Consider the following 15331-nt stretch of genomic DNA (forward strand, 5'->3'; position numbering starts at 1 on the left):
CAATAGAATACAGATATGACAGAATATAGGTATGACTAAAAGAAGATATTGGATAATTTTATTTTGTTAGGCACAAGTTCCATTTTTGTTAGACTTGTTATTTTAGTTAAAGACATAATTTCAAAGGAATATTAAAATTAGATCTAATTTCAAAATTTGTAAAAAGTACAATAAATAGGAGAAATTTTTTTTTCTGAGAAAAATTAAAGTGCATTTTTTTAACTTCAAAAGGTAAAGAAACAAAGCCCCAGAAGTTTGATCTTATAAGCTACCCCAAAGGAAAATAAGGAGAAATGCTTTATCTTTTTTGACATATTTGACAAACTGAGAATAAACACATGGTAACATAATAAAAGGCAGATGCTTGGGGACTAGGTTGTCTCTTAATCATGTGAAATTAAGCTCATTGACTTACAGGAATGCCCAAGAGAGCTGCTGCACATAAATCACATTGACATGAGGTGGAAGTACCCCCACTAGACTTTCTCATTCCTATTCAGTTAAATCTCACTTTCTTTACACAGTAGCATAATTTCTTTCACTTAAATGAATATCCATAGGTAACACCACAAAAATTGGAACCAAAACTGTGTCTTCAGTTACTTTGCTATTCCTACCTTTTATAAATTATTTGGGCCTAGAGTCACAAGTTTAGGAAAACCTCTTGAGGCTTGCCTTTCTCTTGCTGTCAAGAAGAATTGCATCTAAATCATTTTACACAAACAGGTGTCCCCTGTCAGGTTCTAGAATGAAGAGAATATCAACTCCTGTGGTAACCCTTTTACTCTCTAGTAGCTGGCTGCTTTAGGGAGCTTTTATATAGTTTAAATCCCTCCTAAAATAACATGTGCTTTTTGGTAATGCAGCCACTTACTCTTCTCCATATGCTCTAATAACTGAATACTTTTTGTCTATACTGAAGTCACTTGCTTATTTATCCTGTATTAGTAATCATGAGCTCAACCTTTTCATAATGGCCATTATGGAAGAATACCATTAAATCCAAAACTTCTGCACAATGACATTAGTACTTCTTTAAAGCAGAGCTAAATGCAGTAAAATTCCAATAGAAAAATACTTGAAGAATCATTTTCCTTACCCTTTAACAGATTTTCAACTGCATTTCAACCCAATGAAAACACTCCCAATTTGTAAACGTTCATTATCTTCATCTAAACCCTTATCATGTCCTAGATATTGCTTATTCTGAGTTGTATCTTTTGCTTCAGTAGTCTCACATTATACATTATACTGACTGCTCTTTAAGAAAAAAACATTTTTCTTAAATGCCTCTACTTAATTTTACCTTTAACTTTCTAATATCGTTTTGGTCCTGTAGCATCCTCACGGATGTAATTCTAAATATTAAATTCACTCACTCACCCAGTCATGCAGTCATTAATTCATTAAGACATTTCCTTGAACCCTGACTCTGAAACAGCATATTTGGCACTGTAGAGATTATAAGCACACGTTAATCATTGTCCTTGCACTCACCGTCTTATATTCTGAAGATGTTTTGAGAGCAAACCATCATGGAACCCCTTCTCTTACCTAATTTGTACATCCAGACCCCTCTAGCTTCATTTTTCTTCAGTATCCCAAACTTTTCAGCCAAATTACAACTCACTCTTTAGTCCCCCCAAAGTGCTATAGTCGTACTTTGTCCATAACTGTCCTTCAACTATTTAAACTATTTCCCTGCTCCCAAATCTTACTCCAGATTCTTAGTTATACACAATTTTTAAATGTATATATTTAAGAATAGCTATTATTAATAGAGACTAAGCTAACCTCTTTGAATGGTCATGTAAAAATACGTTCAAATGCCTTAACCATGCAGACAAAGTAATAATAATATTTTTATAGTTTGAAAAGTCCTGCCAAGACGCAGTGGGAATATGAAAATAAATTCCTTTTATTTGCAGATAAATATACTAACAGAGAAGAAGGAAGGGAGGAAGAAAGGAAGGAAGGAAGGAAAGAACAAAAAGAGAAAGAAGGGAGGAAAGAATTAAGGAAGAAAGGGGCCATGGAACAATGCAAAGCTAAATTTTCTCAACTGGTTGAGATACAAAGATTCTCTTAGCAAGCATTTGCTGTACATGTGTTTTACTTTTTGTTTGTTTGTTTTTCAGAATTCTACAAATGACAGCAACTGAAATGTTTACTTATTGAATTGCTATAATACTTCACATGCTTGAGGGGGATTGGTAGTATTGGTTGTCTTAGCATCTTTCATCAAGTGCTACTTATAAAAACTAAAAAAATAGGTTTGGAGTTTTCCCAGGATAAAACCTGTTGTGTAATGAAGGCTATCTGCCTCAATAGATATTAAAAGTCTTGATTCTAAATGTAGGCACAACTTTAGGACATTACCTGAGAGACCAGATTCAGTCCTTAATTGTCATAACATACTGTACATATCTGAAGTGATATTTAAAACAAAACGTTACAAAGTTGCATTTTTTCAGTCAAGGATGTTATGATGATATAACTGCCTAATTATACTTAATTTTTTCCTTAAATTAATATCAATGGGAGTGTAAGCCAATGTGATAAAAATAATGCATTTCCAGATTGTGTAAAAAGAACTCCTATTGCTTTCAAATTAGTTCTGTTAATGAGAAACAAATATCTACTTTTAAATTTTTATGGAATGACCATATATGCTAATCTAAAGCAAACACTAAACAAAATTAACATGCCATAAAAATTCAGTATTTCTCTGTGTAATATAATATTGTATATATTCCTAATTATTAAAATATCTACTTCTGGTTCTCTAGTGGTCACAGTGAACTAAAAATAATATTCTAGTAAAAGACACATGAAAAGCTTCAGGTTTTGAATCATGTCTACTGACCTTTCAAAAAGACTAATAAGATAAAGAATCAAAAAAGAATTAAATGATAAGAAGAAAGAAGAAAGATAAAAAGTCCTCTTGGTTAATATGCAAAATCAACATCAAAAATTGATTTTTATCCCCTAGCTGTGGTGCTGCTGGTTTCACAGGTTGGGCTGGGTGTGAAGATTGAGCCATTAATCTTTTAAGAAAAAGATGCCAAATGCAATCCTCTTCTACTTGATGTATGGAGATCAGTAATGACACTATTCAGTAAGCTACATATCTGCTTCTCTCAAACAAAGGTGCCATGGGAACAGACATCAGCCGAAATAAGTGCAAGCTATGAAAGTATATGGATAGAACAATATTATTCATTCCCAAACTGCATATTTAATATCCAAAAATCAAACAAACAAACAAGCCTCCATCCATCTGGATCTTAATATAGAAACTAGGGGAAGGTATGTTAATTTACATCATATAGAAAAGTAAACAAATCAAGCATGCTGCAAAATCCCAATACCTGCCTTGTCCTTTTTGCATTATAATATAGAAAACACATTTGGTTTAGGACATATTACATAATTATGTGACAACTGTATTCATAAATTGAAAAGAGGTCTCAGAACTTCTGCTTACCTTACAGCATCTTATTACCATTCTTCTAAAATAATTATAAAATTAAAATAAAACTGAATTTGAGACAGATTATTGAGTTTTCTCAAGTCCTTAGAGCAGATAATTTTTACAACAATGATGTCTTCTAGAATAGACATTTACATTAAAATCACTTAACACAGATTTTTGAGATATTTTAATATTTGCATTTATATTAAATGAAGTCCCAGTTTGATAAAATGTCTTGTCCCCAAATCAGAGGTTATATAGAATGGACATATTACACTATGATTAAAAAGGAGTAACATTTTTATTTCAATAAATCATAGATCTGACATACACAGAAAGAACTGAAAAAACAGATTTTATGTAATTAGGGGTAATAACCAGAAAAATAAAGTTTTAAACAATTAATCGATATTTCTATTTCAGATGAACTATTGTCATTTTGTTATAATACTTATACAAATCGGTATTTCTCTTCTATATAGCTACTGTCTCAAAAATCTATGTTAAGTGATTGTAATGTAAATTTCTATTCCAGAAAACATCAATGTTGTAAAAATTATCAGCTTTCATCACTATTTACTCCCCCTTCTACCTACTCTAACTCTCTTGGTTATGCTTAATTGTACTTGAGCATAGTACAATTAAAGAAATCAAGATATATGTTATTTCCCATTAACCCATTTGAATTACATAAACCACTATATCATAATCCTACCCTAGGGTTTAATCTCATTCAAAAAGATCCAGTGAGAAGAAGATATGAAATCACGTGTAGACATAGAAACGGTATTTTTTCACATTGCCTATAACAACAGCTGCATAATAACCAAATATGCTAGAACCAACAGGCTCAGTATTTTTTTTTAACTTTCAACCATGCACCAAACCTTTGTCCATGCACAATGCCCTCCGCAATTTCCCTCCAAACTTTATCCCCAGGAGGGGCTCACAAGAGCAGAGCTGCTCCCTATTTCTCCTGCTTGTAGGCTTTTTCATTATATCATCAAAGTGAGTTTGAAGTTTTTTAACCTCAAGGACTAACACGGTAGTTTCACAGCCCCATCTCAGCCCTTTCATTCCCTTTACTTTCTGAATTCCAAAGATGCTTTTGTCCATGCAATTGCTTATATCACAACACTGCAACCTCTTGTACATTATCTCATCTCCTTTTTCCCACAGTCTCTCTGGAACTAACAGACAATACATTCTAATTCTAGCAACAAAACACAATATCCCTCTTCTTCCTTTATACCTAAAAGCTATAACTTCAACAATTACATGACTCCACATGGTGTGAGCATGACAAGGCTTTATATTATTAGTGACTTACTAGACAAGATACAACTTCACATTGATAATGGTATTTATTCAATTGTCCCATACAATTGAAGTATCAACAGTCCACTACAAACCAAGATGCCTGATAACATGTAAAGTTTTTCATAAATGCCAACAATCTATTTAGCAATTCCTTTCATTACCATTCTACTTTGCCTCTATATTTCCTATTAAAATATTAGTGCTTCCTCATAACATTTTCTTCAGTAAAACTATTGTTTTCTTTAAATACATCCAAGCAAAGAACCTTCCCTAGGCATAGCTGACATCAATATGGTAACAATAAAAGTTAACATCAGTGATACAATAATAGTTCCATGCAAAAAATTAAATAACACTGTTTATATAAGAATACTTAAAATCCTACAACAAAATGAAATCTAAATACAAGCTTTTGCTATTGAATCCATGCCAATTCATACTAATTAACAAAATAAGCCACATTCTTTTGAATCCACTCTCACTTTTCTAATTCCCTATCGGTGCACTCCACCTATTTACTCATAATATCTCTACAATATGGATAACTGATCATTCTCAACTTTTCCACAAATGGCACATGTGTAAATGTAGCACTATCACTTTAAGCTATTAAAAAAACAGTTAAAGAAAAAATAGAGGAATACTGCTTACCGGAGCCTCTTTTGGTCACAACCTTCAAACTCTGAGTAAAAGTAGCATATAAGAGAATCAAGTGTGGAATCGGAGCTTTCATCTTCCAGCTTTTAAAGGCTGTTCCCTAAAGCAAAGATTAAGAAAAAGAAAAACATACATGTTTTAAAAATAGATAACAGTATTATAAAAGTTTCATAACTTTGATCAAACATGATTGGTGCAATGAATTACACAAAAGGAAAGAAGATAAACAGGATTTCTATTATATTTTCCCATATGCTGTGGTTCCTAAGTTAAATCAAAACCAGTAATACCAAAATTATGCCCCTATAGCCATCACCCCCAAAATGCTTTAAAATCTTATGTTCACTTGAGGTTTCGGATTTTTTTTTATTTAAAGGCCCTAGCTGTACTTAAATAAGTGGAAATGATCCCCTCAAAAGAATTATTTCACTAACAATTTATCTTAATATAAATCATCCAAACTGATATTTTTAACATTCCATGGTATAATAGAATGTGATTTTATTCAGTGTCATTGTTTCCAATGGAGATTAAATCATAAACTGTATGCCTCAAAATATTTAATTGTGATTTTATATTTTCTTTCAAAAACCTCTAAAGATACTTTAAGAGAATTTTAAGACTTTTGCTTTTATTAAAAGAATGTACACTCTGGCCAAGCACAGTGGCTTATCCCTGTAATCCCAGCACTTTGGGAGGCTGAAGCAGGCAGATCCCTTGAGCCCAGGAGTTTGAGACCAGCCTGGGCAACATGGCAAAACCCCATTACTACAAAATACACACACACACACACACACACACACACAGCTGGACATGGTGGAGTGCACCTGTAGTCCCAGCAACTTGGGAGGCTGATATAGGAAGATGGCTTGAGCCCAGGAGATCAAGCCTGCAGGGAACTGAGATTGTGTCACTGTATTCCAGCCTGAGAAATGAAGTGAGACACTGAACCAAAAAGAGGAAGAGGAAGAAGAGGAGGAGGAGGAGGAGGAAGAAACACTCAATGAAGCTACCAAAAAAATCATTGTTTTCTATTATAAGGTTTGCAGAGGGATACAAGAAGGGACATCAACTTAGTGTGTTTGGATTTCTAAAGGAGAGATATTTCATTTGAAATTAAATAAATGAACATTGTCTTCCTCAGAAAATCATCATTCTGTGTCTCAGCTTTATTGAGGTATATAATTCACAAAGTTGTATATGTTTAAAATGTACCATGTGTTTTGATACGCATATATAGTGAAATAATTATCCCAATAAAGTTAGCTAACACATCCTTCAACTGACATAGTTGGTATATTTTTGTGTGTCATAAGACTTAAGATCTACACTCAACAAATTTTAAGTATACAATATAGTATCACTAACTATAGTCAACATGCTGTAGATTAGATCACCAGAATGTACTCATTGTATATCTGCAAGCTTATACCCTCTGACCAACATCTCCCCTTTTTCTTCATCCCATTCCAGCCCCTGGCAACAACCATTCTACTCCCTGCTTCTTTTCTTTCTGTATAAGACTGAGATAGAGCTGAAAGGCCAACTTTCAAAAAGTGGCAAATCAGAATACAGTTCAAATATATTGTCAACTTATGACAGCACAAGTTTCTTTGCAAGACATTTGAGGACTGATCATATCCAGGTTTCAATCACTATAACTTTATTAAAGATGAGAAAGCCAAAACTATCACATTTTGTGTTCTCCCAGAGCCTCATTCAGATACTTCTGAATGGTTTTAATTGATTAATTTACTCGCATTAATAACTTTGTTAAAACACATTTTAATTCACTAAACAAAAGCAAAATCCATTCACTTGTAGCAAAGTATCACCATCACCATTTTATTCAGAAAATCAGTGAATTTGTAAAATAGCGTGAAGAATAATCTATTTTAATGGCAGCACCTTTAAGAGATAATAAGCTGTTAAAGTTTTCTATGCAAAGACCTTACATTTACATTAAGACATAAGTGAAACCTAGTCCAAAGAGCTGATTCATCAGACACATCTGATGAACTGCCACATTAAAGTACAAATCTGAGTCATGCATTCCTAAAACCCGAATCCCATTTTCCAGCCACCACACTAACTGGAGCTGCAGGAAATCTTCAAGTTGATATCTTCAGCCTTCAGGTTAGCTGTGAGAATCAGTTCCTCTCTCAGTGTGAGTTTAATCAGCACTGCCCAACAAACTCCAGGATCCAACTATACACTGCAAGACCTTTCAGCTTAACAATCTTATTACTTTACTCCTGTTCAAAATACTATTTCCTTACTCATTTCTATAAAGCATACAGCTAGTTGGCAATTCTATTTCATAAAATTAATTAGTATGGAAAGCATCAATTTGGTAATATCAGGATCCTTCATTGAATCTCTTGAAACTTTGTGTATTAGGGAAAACAAAAAGAAACCCATAGAATTTCAGAGATTTAACATCTTAATCTATAATAATCTTTACAAACTTCTTTGAGGAAGTTTATTGTGTCTTAAATTGAAAACCGGATTAAATATATCTAGCCATAGACATCCAAGCTTTGCTATCCTTGTTGCATAATTAAAATGTGTACCCAGAAATAGCAATATAAACTGTACATAATTATTTAGTGAGGTTCCGAGATTTTTTTGTTGTTGTTTATACTACTGGTGAACTAATTTCAAGAGTCTTCGGTTTCTGGATGAATGGACCTGAAACCACTTGCCTGTTTCCAATCAATACCATTCACCATTTGGCTTCACATAAACCACTACTAAACCTTATACAGAATGAGCATATCATGATGGTTAAGAGGAGAAAGTCTATATATCCCAGCTTTGCCACCTATCAACTGTGATTTGGAACAAATAACCTCTCTGTGACTAGTTTCCTCATTTGCAAAATAAGTATTATAATAGTACAGAGAGCACAGTGCTTAGAACAGTACTGGCACATTGAAAGAACAACAAACTAAAGCTTCCCAGGTTTTTTTGTCTGAGACTGAGTTTTGCTCCTTCATCCAGGCTGGAGTGCAGTGGCGCCATCTCAGCTCACTATAACCTCTGCCTCCCAGATTCAAACGATTCTCCTGCCTCAGCCTCCCAAGTAGCTGAGATTACAAGTGTCTGCCACCACACCCGGCTAATTTTTGTATTTTTAGTAGGGACAGGGTTTCATCATGTTGGCCAGGCTGGTCTCGAACTCCTCGTCTCAGGTGATCCACCTGCATTGGCCTCCCTAAGTGCTGGGATTACAGGCAAGCTTCTGTTTGTATTATTGTTATTGTAGTTAATTGTTATTATTTTTATTATTATTGTAAGAACTACTAATTAATTAATACTATTAACACACACATCCTTTTCTTCTGAAATATTCTGTGTATACCAGCTTTCTATTCGACTGGAAGGCCCTGAAAGGTAAATGTGAGTTTTATACAACTTTTTATTTCCAATGCTCAATGAATGCTAGCTGAAAAAAAAAAAAAAGAAAGAAAGACTGGATATGTTTGCTATTATCTGCAGTTCAATTTTGATATTCAAACCCATCATGTCATAAACACTTATTGAGCATATACTAGTTACAACATGTTTTGCTACCATGCAGTGGGGACACAAAGACAATGCAATGGAGTCTAATAAAAAAAGGCTCACCGACCAATAAAGGAAACAAATGCTTACCTATTTAATTAGACTGGCCCTATTGCCATTTATTCAGTATAATGTGCTTAGACAGTAGAGGGAGGAATGAATTAATTCTGCTCCAGGCTGGGTGTGGTGAAATCAAAGGAAAGGGCTTCCAGAGGAAGTATTTCATCTAGATTATGAAGGAGAAACTTTCTAAGGGAAAGGAAATTCTGGGTCCAGGACAAAGGATGAGTGAAATACTCAGTGTGATAGGCAGAATATCGTCCCTTTCCCCTCACCAAACATGTCTAGATCCCAATCTCTGAAACTTCTGAATATGTTGCTCTACATAGCAAAGGGACTGTGTAGATGTGATTAAGTTTAGAATTTTGGGATAGGAGATAATCATTCAGGTGTGCCCAAAGCAATCACAAACTCTCTTACAAAAGGAGAGCAGAAGAATCAGACTCAGAAAGAGAAAAAATTAAGTATATGGATGGAAACAAAGGTCAGAGGTTCAAGTGATGCACTGTCAAGATGGAAGAACAGGCCATGAGACAATGAATGTTCGTGGCCTCTAGGAGCTGGAAAAGTCAATGCAACAGTTTTTCCCATACATTCTCCAGAAGAAAAGCCTGCCAAACACCTTGATTTTAGACCCATTTTGAACATCTGATCTCCAGAATCATAAGATTTAAAAATTGGGTTAAGTCTCTAAGTTTATGGCAACTTACTAAAGCAGCAATAGGAAATGATTACAGCAAGGATATGAAATGGCAAGTTTCAGGAATAAAGTGTAAACAGACCACAGGTTGTGGACTGTAATAAAATTTGTAGGCATCAACGTAGATAGACATTGTCAATGTAGGATTCTGACAAAATATTAATGGATAACTTTATAGGGGGGATAAGGGGAAAAACCTCAACTTCTTACGTAACATCTTCATTCATGCTAATTTCATTCATAACTAACTTAACCACCCAAGATTATTTCATGCAAGTTTACTTTTTTGTTGCCTATTTCTTTAGTCACAAAAAACATTTCTTCACAATACACATGATAACTCACTTGACTAAAATGTATAGCTTGAGAAACTAGATATTATTTACCAATATATAGAAATACAGAAGATATTTTGGGCAATGAGGATGGAGAAATATGCAAAATTATATTTGAGACATGTTGAGTTTAAATTGCCTATGAAATTTTGCATATTTCTCCACGTTAAGTCTCTAAGTTTTAACAGGAAATTATATTTGAGACATGTTGAGTTTAAATTGCCTATGAAATTTCCTGTTAAAACTATCATGTAGTTTATTAAAAATATTAGCCAAGAGCTCAGTAGAGATGGAGGATAACAACGCTGTAATTGTAACTGAAGTTAAGAACATGTATTACGAAAAACAAGAAGGAAGTACAGATAAAGAAGAGAAAAACGCTTACACTATCCACCCTGGGGCTTACAAATATTTATAGGACAGGCAAAGTGAATCAAGAGAGAGAAAAAGTGAGAAAAGCGGGCCACAGAGGGAGTATGAATCAGAAGAAGTTGGGTAAATGAAGCAAGCAAGGATATTTAAGGATACAGTCAGGATAACTTATGTATTTTGAGAATAAAAAAAGACATCTGGGCCAGGGTTGGTGGCTCACGCCTATAATCCTAACACTTTGGGAGGCCAAGGCAGGAGGATAACTTGAGTCCAGGACTTCAAGGCCAGCCTGTGCAACACACTAGGGCTACCATCTCTACATTAAATTTTAAAAGTTAGCCACGTGTGGTGGCACATGCCTGTAGTCCCAAGTACTGGGGAGGCTGAGGTAGGTGGATCACTTGAGTTCCAGGGGTTGAGGCTGGAGTGAGTGGCAATTGTTTCACTACATTCTAGCCTGGGCAACAGAGTGAGATCCTATCGAAAAATAAAAAAGACAACTGGCATCAGGGTTAAGATGCTAATGACCAGTCTTTTCATTACACAGATGACATGAATGGCAGTATAAATGGGCATAATCAAAATAGTCCAAGGTAGAAAGTTTCATTTGCTTGTTTTTTGAATGTTTTTCAAAAACAACATTCAAAACAAGCAACAATGTGCTTTGAATGTGAATGAGGAGTCCACAATTGAGGGTAGAGACGTTGAGGTTTAACTGGGGAATTCAGGATCATATATGTAAACTGAGGAGAAAGAGAAGTAGAGCCAGAGGAAGGAAGTGAATCTAGAAAGAAGAGATATTAGTATGGGGAAGTTGAGACCCCCGCTTTCATAGGTAGAAAATAAAGTACAAATGGGTGAATATAAAAGTAAATTTGGAAGTGAAATGGGTAGAAACTGTACTCATTTTTTTAAATTCTATACTATAAAGCAGGGAGAATGGGCTTTAGAATGAGAAAAACCTGGATTATTGGCCTTACTGTATTTAGGTAAGCAAGTTACTTCATCTTTATAAGGCCCAGTTTTCTCACCTCAAAGCATGGACATAAGTATCTGCCATATTTATTTCAGTTTTTACCTATTTTTCCCCAACACATAGAGGTAGCAAATACCTACTTCAAAGTTTCATAAACCTTAAATAAAACACTTGTCTTTATGGTGACTATTAGTGTTTAACAATGACATTTAATTGTAGACATTTTTTAATACTAGCTCTTTTCTTATGCCTTCTTTCGACTTCTGGCTTGTATGTAATAATTATGCTCAAAAATAATTCACTATGTTTTAATTAATACTTAAAGTTTTGACATGACTATATTCAAAATTAAGGCAACCATTTTTTTCACTCTAATCAAAAATTGAAGTATCCATTTGTGCATGACACAGATAAAGTTCTTTTCCAAGAGTTCAATTTACATAAAGCAATGCATGTTAAAGTTGTGAGATAGATTTCCTATAGAGAGGATAAACAGACGCTCTTAGACACTCTATAACCATAAGTTACTAAAAGGCATAATGTTTAAAATTAGCCATAGGGAAACTTGTGTCTAAATTAAACACAAATTATAAAGTTATTTATACATTTGTTTTTTTAAATTATGGGGTGCCTATCCATGATGCAGATGCTGTTCTAAATACTGAGGTACAAAATGATTAGGAAATGGTCACTGTGGCAAGGATTACATGGAAGAAAGATATGGAAGTCAACAATTTTAGCAAAGGGATACATGGTATGAGTGACAAATTCTCAAGAATCTATGGAAAGTGCTCAGTGCAGCCTGGAGAGGTCATGAAAACATTCACAGAAGAAGGTGACACTGGGCTGACTTTGAAAGCAGAAGAGGGGGTTCATTAATGGCTAAGGTAGAAAGGGTTTAATAAATGGTGGGCAAGAGATTACCGGTAGAGTAGGACAGAAAGCGTGTATGGTCCATTTCGAAAACCACTGATGAAAATAAAGCTAAAATGCTTGACAATCTATTCAATATGGGTTAGGGAGTAGAGAGAAGGATATATTTAGATCATCAAAAACAAGTTTTAGGTCACTAAGATAATTTTTTTCTAAATTGGCCCTGACAAAACTCTGCGGGATTTTTGTTTGTTTGTTTTCTTTTTAACACAATTCTAATTAGAATACCATTCATTTCTATACAGCTTCTCTGCCAAGGAAATGTTGACCTTCCAAATCTTATAACCAAGCTTCTAAATTGATCTCCAAAAGCTAATTCACAATATGACTAAAAAACCAAAATGTCAATAGAATGTGAAGTCATATGGTTCTTGGCAGATTACCCTACAAAGTGATGAAGATTATACTCAGCAGTCAAATAATCTTATCCAAAATACATCTGTGCCTTATCTAAATATTGTCCTGAGAATTAAACACTGTGAAGTTCACTGTGGAGCAATCTAACATAAAATGCTGTGGAATGTCTTGCAAACCTATAGTCTGGAGCAGTAAGAGCAGTTACTATGGAATACTTGGCACACCTACTGTGTGGCACCAGGTAAAGCTGAAAATTTGTACAGGAATCTGATAAGGAAAGGGTTGGCTTGAGTCTCAAGACGTCCTGACTGTATGCTTGAGGGGGTTAAAAACCAATAGTGCTTAAAGAAGGAAGTGTCAAAACCAGTTTTGAATTATAAAAAGTTGATGAAACTTCCATCTAATCTACAAAGAGAAAAAGAGCAATGACGTAAACAAAATTAGAATTGAAGAAGTTATAAAATATACAATGACATAAAATATTTAGCAAATTTGTAAATTTTACAGAATGAATGACTGGGGATAAAAATAACCACAATTTATTAAACAAAAGAAAATTATGAATAAACCAAAATCATTTATAATCTCAAAATGCTATTAAAGTATAAACTCCAAAAATGTTGATTGAAGAAAATAATACAGAGGAATACTTCCAAGCTTTCAAGAAACAGTTTGGTCCAAGGAACAGAAAGTCATGGTTATGGTTATAAAAATATAGAAAACCTTTTTTTTTAACCAACAAAATAAAATGCTTTAAACTAATATAAAGAATGACAGCAAGGATAGTTAATGTTACTATTTTCATTTAGCTTTGATCTGGAATTCCTAGACATTGACTGTAAATGTAAATATTAGAAAAAGAGAAATGTGAAATTTTTATTATGATGATAAAAAGTTAGAAAACTTTATTCCATTATAAATTCATCCAAATAATGTGCTCCAGAATTAAAATATTGACTACTTTGTCAATTTTGGCACAAAATGTCAAGTTTTTCCAAATTGGTAATATGCACTTCTAGTCAAAATTCAAATGGAATATTTATCGTGTTTTTTATAACATAAAAATACAAATTTTAGAAGGAAAGTTAAAAGTCAAATTATAAATTAGCAAATATATTTCCAACATATATATCAATAGGATAGTGCCCATATAATATAAAGAACTTTTACAAATCTTTTGGGAAAATTAGCAAAGAGAATGAATATAGAAAATGAACAAATCAAGTGAATAGGTAATATACAGAAGACATATAGTCACTAAATATTATAATCATAAGACCATTAGTAAATAAAAGTATATACTAAAATAATGTCAAATAAAAATAAAATTTTCTCACACAAAAAAATTCCATGATTGTAATTTTGTATATTTATACATATATAAAGGAAAAGAGTAATCAAAATTATTTAAATGATCATTTATTATGTTGATGTGAATATAGTAAAACAAGTATGTTCATAATCTGATGATGGGAGTAAATATTAGTACAATTTTACTGGAAAGCAATTTCTCAATATATAGCCTTTAAAATATTTAACCACTTGGAATCAATCATTCTGCTTCTAAAACTTCATCTGTAGTGGTAAAAATTCTGAGATGGGCCCCAAGACTTCCACTCCCTTGTGTCCACACCCTGTAGAATTGCCTTCTTTTAAGTATGAGTGGGGCCTATAAATATGATAGATATAATGCCCATGATTAGGTCACACTATATAACAAAAATAGAGGTAATTTGTAGGTGTGATTAAGGTCACTAATCAGGTGCTTTTAAATTCTTCAAAAGGGAGATTATCCTGGTTGGGCCCAGCCCAGTCAGGTGGTCTTTTTAAAAAGGTTCTAGAGGTTAGAGATAGAAAAGGCTAGAGAAATAAGAAGCAGCAGAGATTATTTCCTCTTGACTTTGAAGAAGAAAGTGCCATGTCATGGAAAGAACCATGTGGTGGGGAATGGCCATCAGCCTCTAGGAGCTGACGGCCTCAATCCTAAAACCACACACACAAAAAAACTGAATTCTGCAAAAATTCATGTGAGCTTGGAAGAGGACTTCAAGTCTCAGATAAGACCTGAGACCCAAGTGACATCTTGATTTCAGCCTTGTGAGACCCTGAACTGAGTCAGCTAACTTGTGCCCAGATTCCTGACCCACAGAAACTACATGATAATATATTTGTATAGTTTCAAGCTGCTAAGTTTTTGGTAATTTGTTATATAACAATAGGTAAATAATATGTCATCTTAAATATTCATTAATCCAGACAGATTTATAAGAGATAGTTAATTATTAAATTTTCTATTGACTAATATAGAGGACTAGTAAAAATTTTAGAGAATATCTGTAAGATGGAATATTATTCAGCCTTCACAAATACTTCTGAAATTTATCATTTGGAAAAATAGTCATAATAACATGGAAAGAGATGAAAGCAGAATATAATGCTGTATAGAGAAAATTATCCTTAGTATGAATAATATTAATAATAGAAAAATGACTTAAAAACTACAGCACAGCAGATTACATGGCTTGCTATCATAAGTAATTATACTGATTTTGGTTCTCCTCCATATTGCTATGTTTCCC

At 33.6% G+C, this 15331-nt stretch overlaps 1 protein-coding gene across 2 annotated transcripts in view; it reads right to left on the bottom strand.

The window, feature by feature from the left end:
- The window catches only part of IL1RAPL1 (interleukin 1 receptor accessory protein like 1), a 1316763-nt gene that overhangs the window by 1103282 nt on the left and 198150 nt on the right, over positions 1-15331 (bottom strand). For both annotated transcript variants that reach the window (XM_012448862.2, XM_012448863.2), the window contains exon 2: positions 5447-5552. In XM_012448862.2, the coding sequence (XP_012304285.1) occupies positions 5447-5528 (82 nt within the window). In that variant the 5' untranslated portion in view covers positions 5529-5552. The remainder of the gene's footprint in view (positions 1-5446; positions 5553-15331) is intronic.

The sequence above is a fragment of the Aotus nancymaae genome, unplaced genomic scaffold, assembly GCF_030222135.1.
Source record: "Aotus nancymaae isolate 86718 unplaced genomic scaffold, 86718_ANA_hifiasm-v0.15.2.pri h1tg000058l, whole genome shotgun sequence".
NCBI lineage: Eukaryota > Metazoa > Chordata > Mammalia > Primates > Aotidae > Aotus > Aotus nancymaae.